Here is a 17,035-nt window from a genome sequence, read left to right as displayed (position 1 = left end):
AACTGTGATCTACTTCTGGAAATCATCTATCTCTTCCTTCTAAGTAATGAATTAATCTAGTTCAATTATAATTTTCCATTTCTTACTCCTTTGATGAATACCTTATTATTGTCACTCATTGTCATGCATCACATACAACCATGTCGCAGTAATTTGAACTCAAACTTACCTCCTTACAGTAATACTGGCTCTGACTTTTGCATGTTTCTATATGGACATCTGTGTCTATAAAAATTGGTACTGTCCTTCCAGACAGCATCTACTGTGAATTACAGAGCATCTTTACTAATATTTATCTTTCTATGCTGCTCTTTAAAGTATCTGGTTTGGCAGATATATGGACAGTTTTTTCCTTGTCCTTCCATTTTCACTTTAAAACTCTCATGCTGAGATTTAAAACTTACCAGGCAAAAGCAGATATATTCATCCTTGTCTTGATGGATGCATTATATCCCTTGCTAAGAACAGGTTATTTCGTATCTTGCACAGTGGTACAGAAATCTAAATCCTACTCTATGACACTATAGTCTTAAAAAAAACCCTCTATATTCAGTCCATAATAGCAATGGAAACTGAAGTCTTTAGCATCTAACCAGTAATTCTTAATTTTTTTAATTTTAGTATTAAGATCATTATAAACTTCAACTCATTATCTCCAGACATAAGGATAAAGCTTGCATAATGTTATTGGAAAATGATAACATAATAAATCTTACTTATAACATATAGCTACTATATATTGTTTTAAAAGAAAAAAAACAACCTCCTTAAAAAACATGGTCATTTTGCTACTCACCAAAGTGAAATGAGTTGTAAGCAAAAGATTTTTTGCTGTTGTTTTTCTTAATCATGACTCTCTTTGATGTAAGATTTTTATCTGGAAGCATACCAAAGACTAGTTATTATTTCAGGGAACAAAGGATTAATAGGGTTTAAAATAAACTCCCTTATACAAAAAGATGTAGGGCTACACTATACTTGCTGTGTAAATAGGGGTTTAATTAACACTTAAGGTTTTGTATTTTCACAGGTTGTAAGTGTTAATTAAATCTGTATTTATACAAAAAAAGAAATAAAGCTTTGGATATCTTTTGGAAGAATAGAGGAAGTCTTAGTTGGAGTATAATTATTCAAAAATACAGAAAACTATAGAAGCATGGATTTTTTTTCCTAGGAAGACCCTTTACCCATCTTGGCAGCTAGTTGACTCCTGAAATCAGGAGGACCTGAGTTAAAATCCAGCTTCAGAAATTTACAACTGTGTGATCTTGGGCAAGTCTTTTAACCCTGATTTCCTTTTATTCAGAGCTATCTCCTGGAGTCCTGATTCATATCTGATGACTGGACCCAGATGTCTCCAGAGTACAAAGTGAGACTGGCGACTTAGCAAAGCATCTCCTCACTCAAATCCAATTTACTTTCTTGTGATGGCATCACTTCCCTGATGCCATGGTCTTCAAGAATGAAAGACAAACATCGTCATCATCATCATCATCATTGTCATCATCATTTCTTACTCAAGGCAGGAATCTTCACAATCCAACCTCTCCTTGTCTACTTAGTAATTCAAGAGACAGGATTTACACTGTATTAAAAGGAAATCTCCTCTTTTCTTAACCTATAGAACTCTACCTTATTTTCTTTCCTTTATAACTGAAAGAAATATTAAATTTTAGTTAGAAGTTTCAGCTAGAGTGTGTACAGGGTATTTAGAGAGGACTATCATCTTTGGTGTGAGGACAGGGCTGCCAATCTATCTTTGGTGTCCACCCTTACCCATCTCAAACTTGTGACTTCAATAAGTTGTAGCAAGCATAGAAGCCACATTGTGGTAAACCATCTTGGCAGATAGGCTAAACCAGTTTGAGGATAATTGACAGGCTTTAAAAGTTTTGATGAATTAGAGAGAAATATATGTCAAGCATATGAAGACTTCTCCTTATTTGAAAGGGCAGATAGGCACATTTACTTCCAATGGCCATGAACTCAGCTGAAGCAGGTGCAGTGAAATGATCCCGCATCAAAAATGCCCAGGTCAATCATTGCATCTGTGACCATTGGCTGTCATCTTGACTTTTGTCCTGCCACTGAAGTTGGATGAGTCAGGAACAGAGAGGAAGACTAATGACTTTATACAACTGTTCCTCATTTAAATCCTGTTTAAGCACAATTTAAGATACCGCTTTAGATGTCATTGTTCTTTGGAAAAGAAGGGCAAACAACAACAGTAAAAATAAAGATGTAATTTATTCCACATCCCAGGTTCGTGACTTGCCCCAAGTTGAAATCTGTCCACCAAGTTAAGAAATTCTGAATTGCTATGTGCTATTTGAGTTCCTAATTCTATATTATTCAATGTTATTTAACCAATACTTCTTAGTACTTCTTAAAGTCTCATATATTCAAGTTTGCCTCTCATTGCTGTTCTTTGACCCTACTTCACCTTTAACACATCCCATCTCTTTTCATCAAAATTGTGAATTATAGGCTATACTTGTATCTTACACTATATCCTCACCCAATCACTCCTCAATACAACTATAATCTTGATTTTGTCAGCAACAGTCTAGTGACTGCTGAAACATCACCAGTGATGTGTTTGCCAAATCTAGTGGCCTTCCTTGATTCCTATGGCATTACATTACATTGTAATGTAATGAATATGTTAATAATAGTAGATTTTATTAATTATTTTCTTCTCCTAGGAACATCCTCTTGTTTTCTTTATTTTTTATCTTTAGTTCTCCTATATAATCATGCTCTCCAGGATTCTTTTCTTGACCACCTTCAATTGCCTCATTATATTCTCTTTCTTGATGGTGTCTGTAACCATTCCAGATTTATTTCACACTACATTTCACACACTCTGTGTTTCAGTCAAACTGAATTATTAACTTTTCTCTGAACTTTATTATTCATCTCCTACCTCTGTGAATTTAGAGATATCATTTCCCATGACAAGTATATACTTTCTTTTTACCTTTGTCTCAGAATCTTGGTATTCCTTCAAGGTTCAAATGATGTGGCACCTCTTTCATGCCTTCCATGATCATTATTAATTTTATTTCTTTCCTCAATTTACTTTAGGTTACGCTAATATATGTTTCTTATGAAACCCCTTCTCTGTTCAGGAAGATGGCCTCCTTAAAAGCAGGAATTATCTTTCTGTTTTGTCTGTGTATCTTTATCATCTAGTATAATGTATTACACATAGTCTTTAATAAATTATATAACAAGTTACATAATAGATTTTCACTCTTACAATGTAAATTCTATGAACAGTGCATTTGGAAGAAAACTAAAATTAATTTCATCCAATTCTTCTTTATAAAGATGAAAATACTCAGAGCTTGAACTGTTAAGTAACTTCTATAATGACCAGAAATTAGCAGAAGATGTGAAGTAGGATATTTGGAAGCCCATTAAAATTTTGCAAAAACTAGAAGTATAATTTGGTTAGAAAAAGTTCAGAGGCTTCAATAAACTGAAAAAAAAATAAGAAAAAGAGAATTGAACTGAAACCAAAGGACGTAATGGGGGAAAAAAAAGAATTAAACAAAAGAAGAATGATAATATGAAGAGGAAGAAAAGACCAATTAGAGGAGGACTTTGGTATGACAAGAGAAAGGAGGATGGGTGAGGCTACAAAATTGTTGAGAAAAAATACCCATACACATACAGACAGAACAAACAACCCTTCTGAATCTGATGAACACTTTATAAAAATTATCTCTTATGAATCATTTAATCCTAATTCCCCACACCAAAAATTACTAATTTGTAAATATTTTTAACAAAATATGTATGGAAAAAAATGCTAACCTGACTGTTCCCTTCTGAGGGAAGGCTGGGGGAAGGAAGGGTGGAGGGAAATTTTGTAACTTGGAAATATACAAGGACATTTGGATGAAAATAAATATACAAACAAACAAACAAATAAATAAATTTTTAAGAAGAAAGAAATGATGTGGAGGATAGTTTTAGAAAAAACCTGAAAAGACTTACATAAATTGATGCAAAGTGAAATGAACAGAAGCAAGAGAATGTTATTCACAATAACAGCAATATTTATCATGATCAACTGTGAATGACTAAGATATTCTCAGTAATACTAAGATCCAAGACAATTTCAAAGGGCTCATAATGAAAAATGATCTCCACCTCCAGAGAAAGAATGATGGGATGTGAAGGCAGATTGAAATAGACTACATTTTTTGCTCTGTTTTTTCTTTTACAACAGTTAATCTGGAAATATGTTTTTCCAGGACTTCACATATATGACATATCAAATTGCTTGCCTTCTTAACAAGATAGAGGAGAAGGAAGGGGAAAGAGTTTGAAACTCAAGTTTTTTTATGTTAAAACTTTTGTTTTTATATGTAATTGGAAAAAATAATGTATAAAAATTTTCAACAACAAAAAGATTTCCCTCACTTATAACATTCTTTATTTCAAGTTCTAATACTTTGTGTGCTAATGTTTCTGCTCTGATATTCTAAAATTCTAGATAATACAAGTGCCGGTTCCAGGTGACAAAAAAAAGAAAAGATATTCATTAAGTAAGTAGAGTTCTGAAGGGAAGTTGACTACTAGAGGTACTTGGAAAAAAAACACAGAAGTAAAAAAAAACCTTGCTTACTTCAGTAACGTATATAGAAAAAGAAGCATCTTTGCAGTGAAACTGAATAGACTAGGAAATATTTGCATTTATGCCACAGACACAGCTTTCTTTCCTCAATAGCCTCGTAATCCCATCAACAATATCATTGCTTCTGGAAAGGGCCAGTCATACAACTGTCCTCTGATTTTGCTCAGTTATTCAGTTCATAGTATGTGCCAGAGACAATACTAAGTCCTCGAAATGCAAAGAAAGATTTCAAAAAGAGCCTCTGCTCTTAAGGAGTTCACAATCTAAAAAATAAGCATGCAAAGAAATACATACAAATAAACTATATTCATAATTATTTGGAAATAATCAACAGTCAAGAGGTACTGAAATTAAGAGAGAATGGGGAAGACCGTGTTGAAGGTGGGATTTTGACTGGAACTTGAAGGAAGTTAGGGGGGCCAGGAAATGAAAGTGGGGAGGAGAGTATTTTAGGCATGAGAAACAGAAAAAAATTGCAGCATTAACACATGGAGTGGAAGTGGGAGCCAATTATAAATACCTTTGAAAACCAAATAATTTTCGTATTTGAAGATATAAGTAATCCCTTGAGTTTAATTGAAAATTTAGTCAGTCAATAAAAATTTATTATATTTCTACTATGTTCCAGGCACAAGTAAAAAAGTGACATTGTTACATATTATCCCAAATAGGATAGACTGAAGTGGGAAGATATTTTTCTTAGGGGGATCAACCATCATGCTCCTTAAATAAAACAAAAGTGAGGTAATAAGGACCTTTTATTAGGATGGTTTTTAGGTTCAGAGGTGAGAAGCAAACACATGAAGGAGATATGATGAAGATAACATGAAGATGAAATTGAGAGACATGGCAACAAATCCAATTTGGAGATGTGAGAGTAAAAAATTGAAGATAAGACCTACATTGTAAGGCTGAGTGACTAGGAGTATGAAAGTGCCTTAGACAATAACAAAAAGTTTTGGTGAGGAGAAGTATTTGGGGAGGATGATAATGAATTTAGTTTTTTTGATAAATGAAGATACCTATAGGACATTAAGTATGAAATGTTCAATAATCGAAGGAAACAACTATTAACATATTCTCGCAAGTCTTGTCCTCCCTAGACTAAACATTCTCAATTCTTTCAGGCCATCCTTTAATGTCCTGGTTACCTCCTTTGGACACCTACAAAGTACTCTTCTTTCCTGAAATGTGATATATTTCAGGAAATGAAGTAATCAAGATGTGGTTTGAATAGGACAAAAGATAGAAGTTCTATCATCTCCCTATTTTTGCCTACCATGTTTTACTTAATGTATGTAGCCTGGATCACATTTACTTTCTTAATGACATACCACACAATCTTGACTCATAGTAAACTTGAAATCTACTATATTAAAAGATCTTTTATTTTTTTCTTGGACATCCTGTAACCAATCTATAGTTCTCTTCTTTTAAAATTTATTTTTCAACTGAGATTTAAAATTTTACCTTCGCCTCTATTAAGAGTCTGATAGTTTAATTCAGTCCAGTTTTCTAGTCTATCAAAATTTTTTCAAATATGGAAATTGTTATGAATTCTCTTAAATAAATATTATATCGGCATCCCTTCCAGTTTTTAGTCATCTGAAAATATGATAAATGTGTGAGCTGTTCATTGATCTAAGTTACTGAAAAATATGTTAAGCAATACAGGGCTAAAAAACTCTGAAGTGCTCTACTGGAAGCTTCCTTCCAAGATGATACATCACAATTATTTTACCACTCTTTGGATGTGGTCATTTAATGCATCAGTATCTAATCAGAAGCACTATCATCTAGCCTGCATCAATATTTGCTGAAACTTAAGTAAATGAATTTTACAGTATTCTGCTCTCTTGTCTTCAGGGTAATAGAGAAAAAAATCAAATTTTCCTTAAAAAGTTGGAAGGGGGGTAGCTAGGTGGCATAAGTAGATAGAACATTGGCCCTGGAGTCAGGAGGACCAAAGTTCAAATGCAGCCTCAGACACTTAATAATTACCTAGCTGTGTGACCTTAGGCAAGTCACTTAACCCCATTGCCTTGCAAAAAGAACTTGGAAGAGGAACTTTATTATAAACGAAATAATTAAAAGAATTTGAAAAGGGAAAGGATAATTCTGACTTGCATGAAGTATCTGTAAAATTAGGAAACTCATTGGTAGAAAGAAAATATTAGGACTATGGATGGCATAAAAGTAAGAAGCAAAGTTGAAGCACTCTTTTTTTGGGTGGGGGTTTGGTTCAAATTTTATTTAAGATCATATACAAAAAGGTATCCAGACCCAAAAGGGTTTAATCTTCTTCCTCTTCCTCCTCTTCATCCTGGTTGATCTAGAAGTACCGAAATTCATAACTCTCCTTCCTATTGGCCACCACCCGAAGCCAATCGAGTAGATTGTCATTCTTTAAGTATTTCTTTGTCAGGTACTTCAAATACCTTTTAGAAAAGGGCACCTCTGATGTCAGGGTTATCTTACTCTTGCTTCTCTCAGTGGTTACAACTCTGCCACAGAAGTTGCCATCCTTTCCATTCACTTTGATTCATTCTTGTAAAAACTGCTCAAAATTAGCTGCATCTATAATCCCATCTTCCACAGGATGGATACAATCAAGGGTGAACATGAGAACTTGCTTCTTTTTTTTTTGCCACCCTTCATCGAAGATTTCACAGGAGCCATGGCGATTCAGCAGGCAGAAAGGGCGAAGCACTCTTTCAAAAGGAGGACACCTTGAGAAGAAAATATTTGGTTCTTAGCTAGGTAAATGAGTGGACAGAGAATTAAGCCTGGAGTGGGATAGACCTGACTTCAAATCCAGCCTCAGCTATGTACCAGCTTTGTAAACTTGTACATGTAACCCCTGATTATCTCAATTTACTTCTCTGTAAATGGAGGAAAATAATAGCATATGTCTCTAAGGTCATTTTGAGAATCAAATGAAATAATAAATATTTTGAATATTATTTTATTTTTCAAATTCATACAATAATAGTTTTCATTATTCATCTTTTTGTAAGCTTTTGAGATCTACATTTTCTGCTTCCTCTTTCCTCCCCCCTACCCAAGACAATGAGTAATATATGTTATGCATGTACAATCATGTTTAACATATTTCCATATTAATCATGCTGTGAAAAATGAATCAGAACTAAAGGGGGGAAACTTTAGAAAAAAGAAAAAGAACATAAAACAATTAAAAAAGTGAAAATAGTATGCTAAGGTCTCTGTTCAGACTTGATCACTGAACTGCTGAGAGGAGTTAAATCCATCATAGTTAATCATCATAAAATATTGCTGGCAATGTTTGCAGTGTTCTGGTTCTGCTCATTTCACTTGAGTTTAAGCAGGTCTTTCCAAGCTTTTCTGAAGTCTGCATGACCATCTTTTCTTACAGAACAGTAGTATTCTATCACATTCATATATCACATTACAAAAAAGAACTGCCATAAATATTTTTGTACATGAGGGTTTGTTTCTCTTTTTTTATGGGGAATACAGACTCATTGGGATACAGGCTTAGTAGTGGTATTGCTAAATCAAAGAGTATGTAGTTTTGTTAACCTTTGAGCATAGTTCCAAATAGTTCCAAATTGCTCTCCAGAATGATTGAATCAGTTCACAATTCCATCATCAATGCATTAGTAACCCAGTTTTCTCATATTCTCCAACATTGATCATTGTATCTCTTTTTTGTCATTTTAACCAATCTATGAGATACTATTTATAAAGTTCTTAGCAAAATACATAACACATAATAAGTATAGTAGTTATTATAATTATCATTATTATTTATCATTATCAAATTTTCTCTCTCTGTTGATGCTAGAGATTCAGGTATTATCCTACTTGGAAAAGTATGTAATAAGGATAAAAAAGAGAAAAGAATAGTGGTTGTTCATTTCAGTAGATATGTATGTAGGACAAGGAATGTTCCAAAACTTATTTAAAAATGAGTCACTATTGCATTTTTTCTAATTATTCCTTTGGGCACAAATGGTATGAATTTTTAAAAAATGATATTAACCCATAATGCATTCATCAATCAGTTTTCTAATCAATACACATTTATTACCTTCCAACTATTCCAACTGTTAACTATCAGGCACTTGTACTAGGCAATAGGCTTACAAAATATGAAAAAAATTAAAATAAAAAATAGTTGCTTCTGTTTTAATAATGGAGATAACATATGGATACATAAATACACAAGACCACAAATATAACATATAGAAGAAAAACTTAGAAATTGTAGGAGGACAATAAGGCACTGGAAGCCAGGCAGATCAGGAAAGGCCTAATGCAGAAGGTGGACTTTGAACTAACTCTTAAAGAAATCAAGCATTTCAAGAACTGGAGGTGAAAAGTTTTACCCCCTTTCAGTAATAGGGGACCTCCCATGAAAGGTATGGAGATGGGATATGTGTGGAGAAATAGCATGAAACTAATTGTGATCAAAGCACAGAATGCCTGAAGGGGAATAATATATATAATAAATCTAAAAAGGTGGGATGAATCTGTGTTGAAGAGCTTTAAAAGTCAAAAAGAGCAGTTTTTATTTGATCCTAGGAATAATAAGGAATCACTGGAATTTATTGAGGTGACATTATCAAACCTATCCTTTCTGCTAATGCCATTTACAGCTTTGAGGAGAATGGTAGTATGGAGAATCGTGAGCCAGGGAAATCAGTTTAGGAGTCTTTAGTGACAAACTAGTCAATGTGATTAAAAATAAAACTTGACCTAGATTAGTAGATGTGTGATTAGAGAAAAAGGTGTATGAAAGATGTGGAACAAAAATGGTAAGATTTGGAAAGTTGTTATATGTGATGAGGAAGAGTAAAGAGTCCCTTGTCTTAAAATTAAAGTATAACTTTTTAAAAACATTTCCTTGAAAGAAAATCTTATCTAATTGATTTCAACTCACTGAAAGCCATTTTTCATCTGTCATTTCTGTGCAAAGTTTATCATCCTTGAAAGAACACAAATAGTAATTGAGAAATAATCACTGTTTTTATCTTCGTTGTTGGTTGTCATCAACAAATACCCCCAGTAAATAAAATAAAAAAAAAACATCATTAGGCCATGCTCTTGTTTGATCCTGCACTTTCTCCCAATATAATCTAAAATGAAAACTAACAACCTTTTCATTGTATTTAGTAAACTTTTCTTGACAGTCTCAGAACATTCCTGTTTTCTAGCATTCTTGAATACTATTTTTTAAACTTAACTGCTCTATATTCATGTTCACCTTCTGCTATTTGCCTTTGCATCCATCTTCTCTGTACAAATATATATACATATATATGTATGTATGTGCATATGTATATATACACCTAACTGCCCTATTTTCTCTCCTCTTCGGAATGATTCATTTCCATTTGTCTGTTTGTTGGATTTTTTAGTTTGTTTGTTTGTTAGAAGAGGATTTCATTCTTGAGAGTTCCCCATGCTTCCAAGACTGAGTTCACATGTAGAATTTTTGTCCTATTGGACCTTACCTTCTTCTGAATACTTTGTTGATGTTTGCTTTCCCTTAATATGAGATGCATTTTGTACTATTCCTGATTTTATCTCGCTACTTGAAACTACTAGAGATAATAGACTATAGCTCCTTTCATTTTAACTCCTGAAACAGATTTCTGACCTTGTTAATTAGCCTGGGAGTCAATATAGAATTTAATTTTGATTTTTCTGTCTTTAGAAGAATAGAATTTTCATAAAGAGCAGGTATAGTGGATAGAGTGCCATACCCTACATCAGGAAGACTCATCTTTATGAGTTTTAATCTAGTCTCAGACATTTAGTAGTAATGTGACCTTCAGCAAGTTACTAAACTCTGTTTGCCTCAGTTTTCTCATCTATAAAATGAGCTGGACAAGGAATCCAGTATCTTTGCCAAGAAAATCTGAAATTTCTGATGCAACTGAATCAAATAGAAAAAAAACAACAATATGCTGTGTGACCCTGGGCTACTGTCTACTTCTGCTTCAATTACTATATATATATATATTAAGGATAAAATCCCCTTCCTATAGTTCTGATGAGGTTAAATATGATAATTTTTGTAATACACTTTGTAAACTTTAGTTTCTGTAAATGGTTGATATCTATTATTATTATCATTATTATATATTAAGAACTTATCAGCTTTTCTGCTTTTGACAAATATTTGGATAAATGTAAAATCCCCTACTGCCTTGTCATGTTCTGTGTAAGTTCAGTGATATTGAATTCTTCACACTTTTTTTCTGTCCCGTTAGTTCATAGTATCCTTGGATGATAAATTCCTTCTGTTTCTCTACCAATCTGCACCCAAATGCTTTTCACTGTGCTTCTATTCTCTGATTCCAAGATTTCTTCAAATCAATACTTTTCCTTTGGAATAAGGCATTACTAGCAGAGTCATAATCTAGTCATGGATTTTTGTCCCACCAAGTCTGTTGATATCTGTTAGCTTAATATATCTTCTTGTGTCAAGAAATTTCTTGTTTGAAGTCTAAATCTTAGACATTCTTGTATGCATAGGTGTTTTCAACTGGTATTCTTCATATGTTGCAGCTACTCTTCATGGTTATATAAGCAATTGCAAAACGAGTCAATTTTTGGTCTTTAAAGCACTTTTGATTAGATTTCCAAGTTAGCACAGATATATTCTCTACCACTCTTAGTTAAGTACATTCCATCCCTGGCCAGACACCTGTAATTCCTATTTGTTACTAGTATAGAAATTCAAAACAAGGTTTTACACACAACCTTCTCAACCAGCATTTTATTTCCCAAATTAGTTTTTGTCTCCTTGCCTTCAAGAGGAAACAGTGTGGAAAACATAACCTGTAAACCCTTGTGCAGTTTAGTTTCTTTCCCAGGATTCATATATTTTGAAAATATTTGCCAAATTACTTCTAGAATTAACTGTGACCAAGTAAATAATTAGAAATTAGTGATAATTTTGGGCCAAAATATTTTTATTACAATGTAAATATCATAGATATAAAAGTAAACAGCTAACAAAACCCCAAATTCCCCAAAGTCTCTAGCTTTGTTACCAGCAAAGAGAATGACAAGGAAAGAAGGAAATGAGTGATGATCAGGTGACTACCTAATTCTGGACTAAGGAAATATGGGAATGGGCATATAGAATGTATTCACCAAACTGCAGTCACCCAGCAAGTGGGTTTTATTTTTCTCATTTGCAAAATAGGTAAAGTAATAATACCTAACTCCTAGGTTTGTTTTAGGGATCAAATAAAATAATATGTTTAACTCAAAATGCCATATAAATATTAACTATAACAATAACTATTGATACTACTAGTAGAATAAACAGCTGGAGTGGTAGTAGTAGTAGTAGAGATATTAGTAGTAGGGAGGGAAGGAGATTGCCCTGAAGTTGTAATTCTCTTAAAAATCAAAGGATTTCATACTTGCTTTTTTGTTAACACTTTTTTGAATTTGTAAGGAAATCTCATAGACTTCCTTTTGAATCAGTATCTGTCAAGTTTAATATCAACATTGCTGTGGCTATTGGCTTATTTTTTAAGACAAAGAAGGAATAAAAGAATGACACTCATTCAAATAAATTATACTACATTCCTTCCATGTGATTAGTTCTTTCTGTTTGCAGTTTTCTGATATAAAACCAGACTTAACCTCCCCATCAGGTGTTCATAGACATCAGTCCTCTGCCTTTATTACTAATGCTTCATCTTCTCTGACAAGATGGTGATTCTTCCTTTAAAATCAAGTGTTTTGACAAATCTTTGGAGTTTTAATCATCTTTTAGCCTAAACTTTGATCTTCAACTATTTTTTTTAAGAAAACAGTGAGTAGAATCTAAGCCTAATGATTCTTTTTTCATTTTTTCCTCAACCCCTCTCAAATTTCTCCTCTAAATCAGTCTCTGGTATTTTTTTACAAGTCTGAATTCTTACATATGATAGTCACAATTTGCTGCTCATTTTTTGCTCTTGTTTCTAAACCCACAGAAGAAATCCCAGTATATATGGGAATACAGAAAAATATTTTTGCTTCCAAGATTTTCAGGACTTCTGCTTCACAATTCTAAATCATGATCTGGAACTGTTCAGTACCTCTTTGCATCTGTAACCATAGATTTCACAAATTTGCCCAAAGGGTAATAGAATCATGACCTGGCCCAACTATCACAACTTGGGCACAAGTTGAGGGTAACAAGCATGATTCAATCACGATTTTCCTTCCAAGTCCAAGTTCATTACAGCCTTAGTACCAATTAAGAGACCAATATTTGATATCATTACAAATCTACTTTGTGTTAACCCAGGAAACAAAAGGATGGATGAAGGTATATGAGAACTTCAGTATTCTGGAAGGGAGGTTGGAATAGCTCTGCTACATTTATGTAACACTTCTGCCTAACAATGGGAGAATCTGTTAGTCCAAAGTTGGTCATTTCACATAAATGTATTTATTTATTTTTTATTAATTTATTTATTCATTAATTAGTTGATTAATGGGTATAGTTTATAGTGAGTTTGTATTAAAATGTGGAGATTTTGGAAATTATAAGCTATGAGTATAATGAACTTCATTCCATTTATCTTTCAGGAGAGTGAGAGTTTGTTTTCTTGTACTTTGTATACTATAGAGAACATTGTATAATTGTTAACTATTTCTCTCTTGGACAAAGAGAAGAAGGAAGTTATTGATCCCTTCTTGTATCACTCTTCTTAATACAAAAATCTAATAAAAATCACTGACAGCATCATACCTAAAATTGAAAGTTTCAAGAGTGTCTCTGCTAGCAGCAAAGATGCTAACAAAATGGAACCAAAACTAATATTACTAATGGTGGAGTTCCCCTTTTAGTTCCAACATGTCCTTTCTTTTTTTACTAGGTCGTTAAATCTCTTCTGTTTCAATTTCTTTTGTAAGCCTTTTCTTGTCTTCTCTTCTCATTGATCACTGCCAGCTTTAACCATTGAAAAAAATCTTTACTCAGTTTTATAGGGACTATTCTTCAAATCTTTGATTAAAATTGGTGACATTCTCCCCTATTTTAACTATTATTATAGGTTAGCATGGGGTCCAGGACTCACATAAAGCCTGACTAGAAAGGAAACCCTAAACTTTAAGACTGAAACTCAAAGAAATGAAAAAATTCATCATATAAATAATGAAAGACAACATGAAATTGTGATTAGGGGGTTAGTTCTGGATCATCTAGCTTAAGGTCTTGCCTCTAACAAATCATATTAGTAGAGACTAGGAGCAAGCCACAATCTTTCATGACCCCAGGCAACTCTCTGAGAATATTTGCTACAGATAAATTGGCCATTGTACCAGTGGAGATAGATATATTAAAGGATATATACTATTGAACAATATTTATTACAAATTCCCACAATTAGAAAAATGATTATAAAACTTTATTTTAAAATGATTCATCTTTAAAAGCAAGCTACTTTGAAATTGTCTGTTCTCATCATCGGTTTTGTTGCAATAAAGAAATTATGAAAGCACATTTCTAACTAGGAAAAATGTAATATGGAATATTAAAAGTTTTATTAACCAAAAGTTGCTTATTTTTTAAAATTTGTTTAAATTATTAGAAATTATCATCTGATTCCCTTTAAGCCATAAATTTTCTAATTTAATTTCTGAGTCGTTGCAGAAATAAAATATTAATATTGTGAATACATTAGATGCATACTCTAAGCCTTTTAAGTATAAAACTGAATTTGTAGACCACTATTCTCATGAAATTCTTATTTTCAATAAATTATGTAATTGCATTTGAGTTCCTGATGTGGTTTGTAAGTCAAATCTTCTTCCTTTCTCTTCCTAACCCCCAACAGGAGTACAATTCACCTTTCATACTTTTCATCTGGAAGATCATCATGACTACTTACTAATCACAGAGAATGGCAGTTTTACCCAACCTTTGGCACGGCTCACTGGCTCAGAACTTCCTTCAACAATCAATGCTGGTCTCTATGGAAATTTCAGGGCTCAATTGCGTTTTATTTCAGATTTTTCAATATCATACGAAGGATTTAACATTACATTCTCTGGTAAGAAAACATAAATGAGCAGTTCATTTTTTTGTTTTTTTAACTAAACTTTTTGGGTTTTTTTTTTTATTTTTTTGTCTAGATCTGTGGCTTCATCAAAGGGGAATTGTTTATAGATATGGTATTGTCCTACCTCCCCCCCTTTCTTTTTAGGTTTTTGCAAGGCAAATGGGGTTAAGTGGCTTGCCCAAGGCCACACAGCTAGGTAATTATTAAGTGTCTGAGGCTGGATTTGAACTCAGGTACTCCTGACTCCAGGGCTGGTGCTCTATCCACTGAACCACCTAGCCACCCCACTACCTCCCCTTTTTGATGAAGATTAAATCATTCTCATTCTTGCCATAGCAAGGTTTACTGAGGCCTGTGAATCTTTTCTAAAAGTTATTTTTGTAACTTCATTACAATGTCACTGATTTCCTTTGGAATCCTATGTATTTTATTTTGTTCAATTTAAAACATTGTTCTCAGAAAAGAATTCATTTTATCACACTTCCAAAGTCATCTATGACACACACAAAAATTTGAGAACGCCTATGCTTAGTCTCAGAGCTTTTTATTCTTTCTTAAGACTCAGAGGTCAAGTGATTTGCCCAGAGACACCTAGCATCTACCAAAATCAGTTCTTCCTGACTTCAAAACTGGCCCTCTGTATAGTAAATGATATTGCCTCTCAACTTAAATTTATTATGTGATAATGAAAGAATTTATTGTAAATTGCAGGTAGGCCAAGAAATAATTTTGAGACATGAAGTAAAGAACCCATTCCCTTTCCCTTAGACCACCAGTGTCATGAACTGGCAGCAATTTCAGTTAGCATCAGGCATCTAATCTAAGGTACATAACATTATTTAAACTATTTTCAGTGAGATGAGATTAAGGATTTATAAAAATAAACTAGACAATTCTTTTCTGTTTTTAACTGTTACTGCTTTTAATATTAATTATTAAAAAGATACATTTAATATTAGTTATTAAAAAGATACATTGTTACTTAGTTAATTATTAAAATGATATTTAATACATTAATATATATTAAATATAATAACTTTTATAGAGATCATTAAATTTTATAATACTTTACATATAAGGATCTCATTTGATCCTATCCTGTAACATAGACATTTTTATTACATTATTTTTAGAAGAGGAAGCAAAGGCTAGTAGAGATTATATTATTTGCCCAGGGTCACAAACTGAATAAATGACTGAAGCAGGATTTGAATCCAAGTCTTCCTTACTCCATGTCCATGTCCAGCAATTCACTATCTAAACCAGCTAGTTACTTAAACACCATAAGTATCTGTTGTATTCTATATTGATCATAGTAAGTTGAACTGGGAAGATTCTAAGATTTCTGCTTGGTGACTAGGGTAAAAGAAGGGGAAAGACAAGACTTCCACATGGGATTGAGGAGCCTTAATTGATATGAGGACCTCAAATGGCCCTAAAATATTTTCAGCCCAAAGTAATCCTTGCTAAAGGCAGTGAAGGTAGTTGATCAGATATTTTAGTCTTTTAGAATCTAAATGAAACAAACACAGGTTAGGCTTACAAGGAACTTAGCTGTAATTTATTAATATAAATTGAAATAACACATTAAAGATACATATAATGATAGGTGACATGACTACTCTTTGGCCTTTTGTCTTGATATGGGACCTATTCTGGTGTGTTTAAGTTCTAAAAAAAACTTGGCCAGTTCTGCCATGGGTTTAGGATGGCTAATGAAAATTAGCCACTTACATTGAAGTAAGGAGAACAAAGTTTCAGAATTAAAATGATCTCAAAGGACATTCATTCCAATTCATGATTGAATCATTTTATAACATACACAATAAGACAGTAGTGGGGAACCTTTTTTCTGCCTGCCAAGAGTCATTTGGATATTTATAATACCATTCACCTGCTATATTTGGTCAAACATTTAAATAATTCACCCACAAAAAGCTCCTAGATTTATTGAATTTCAAATCCCACCTGCAATTACCATGGCAGAGCCAGTCCAAATGATCTGTAGGCTCTAAGTTTCCATCAATGCAATAAGGGGCCTTTGCTTAAAGATTCTATGTATAGTGTGTCCATTACCTCTTTAAAAAGCCTATCTGCCTCACAGTAGGTCTAATTCTTTGGAAATCTTTCTTTACATTAAGCCTAAATTATCCTCTATCAGTGGTATCAAACTCAAATTAAAATGATATCTAAGAATTATTGTGGGCTACATATTCACTTAGAATGTATCTTTATTTTCTATTTTATTTATTTTGTTAATATGCCCCTAATTACATTTTGATTTGCTTTTGCTTCACTAGGAAGTGTTGAGGGCTCTGTATCATTT

The 17,035-nt window shown here is 32.9% G+C and overlaps 1 protein-coding gene and 1 pseudogene across 1 annotated transcript in view; one reads left to right on the top strand and one right to left on the bottom strand.

Annotated features, from left to right (window-relative positions):
* The window catches only part of CSMD3 (CUB and Sushi multiple domains 3), a 639,662-nt gene that overhangs the window by 57,964 nt on the left and 564,663 nt on the right, over positions 1–17,035 (top strand). The window contains exon 7 of the mRNA XM_074202120.1: positions 14,485–14,700. Within this exon, the coding sequence (XP_074058221.1) occupies positions 14,485–14,700 (216 nt within the window). The remainder of the gene's footprint in view (positions 1–14,484; positions 14,701–17,035) is intronic.
* Positions 6,942–7,327, bottom strand: LOC141502836 (large ribosomal subunit protein eL22 pseudogene; annotated as a pseudogene).

The sequence above is a fragment of the Macrotis lagotis genome, chromosome X (genome assembly GCF_037893015.1).
Source record: "Macrotis lagotis isolate mMagLag1 chromosome X, bilby.v1.9.chrom.fasta, whole genome shotgun sequence".
Classification (NCBI taxonomy): domain Eukaryota; kingdom Metazoa; phylum Chordata; class Mammalia; order Peramelemorphia; family Peramelidae; genus Macrotis; species Macrotis lagotis.
This window is presented reverse-complemented; position numbering and strand designations above follow the sequence as displayed.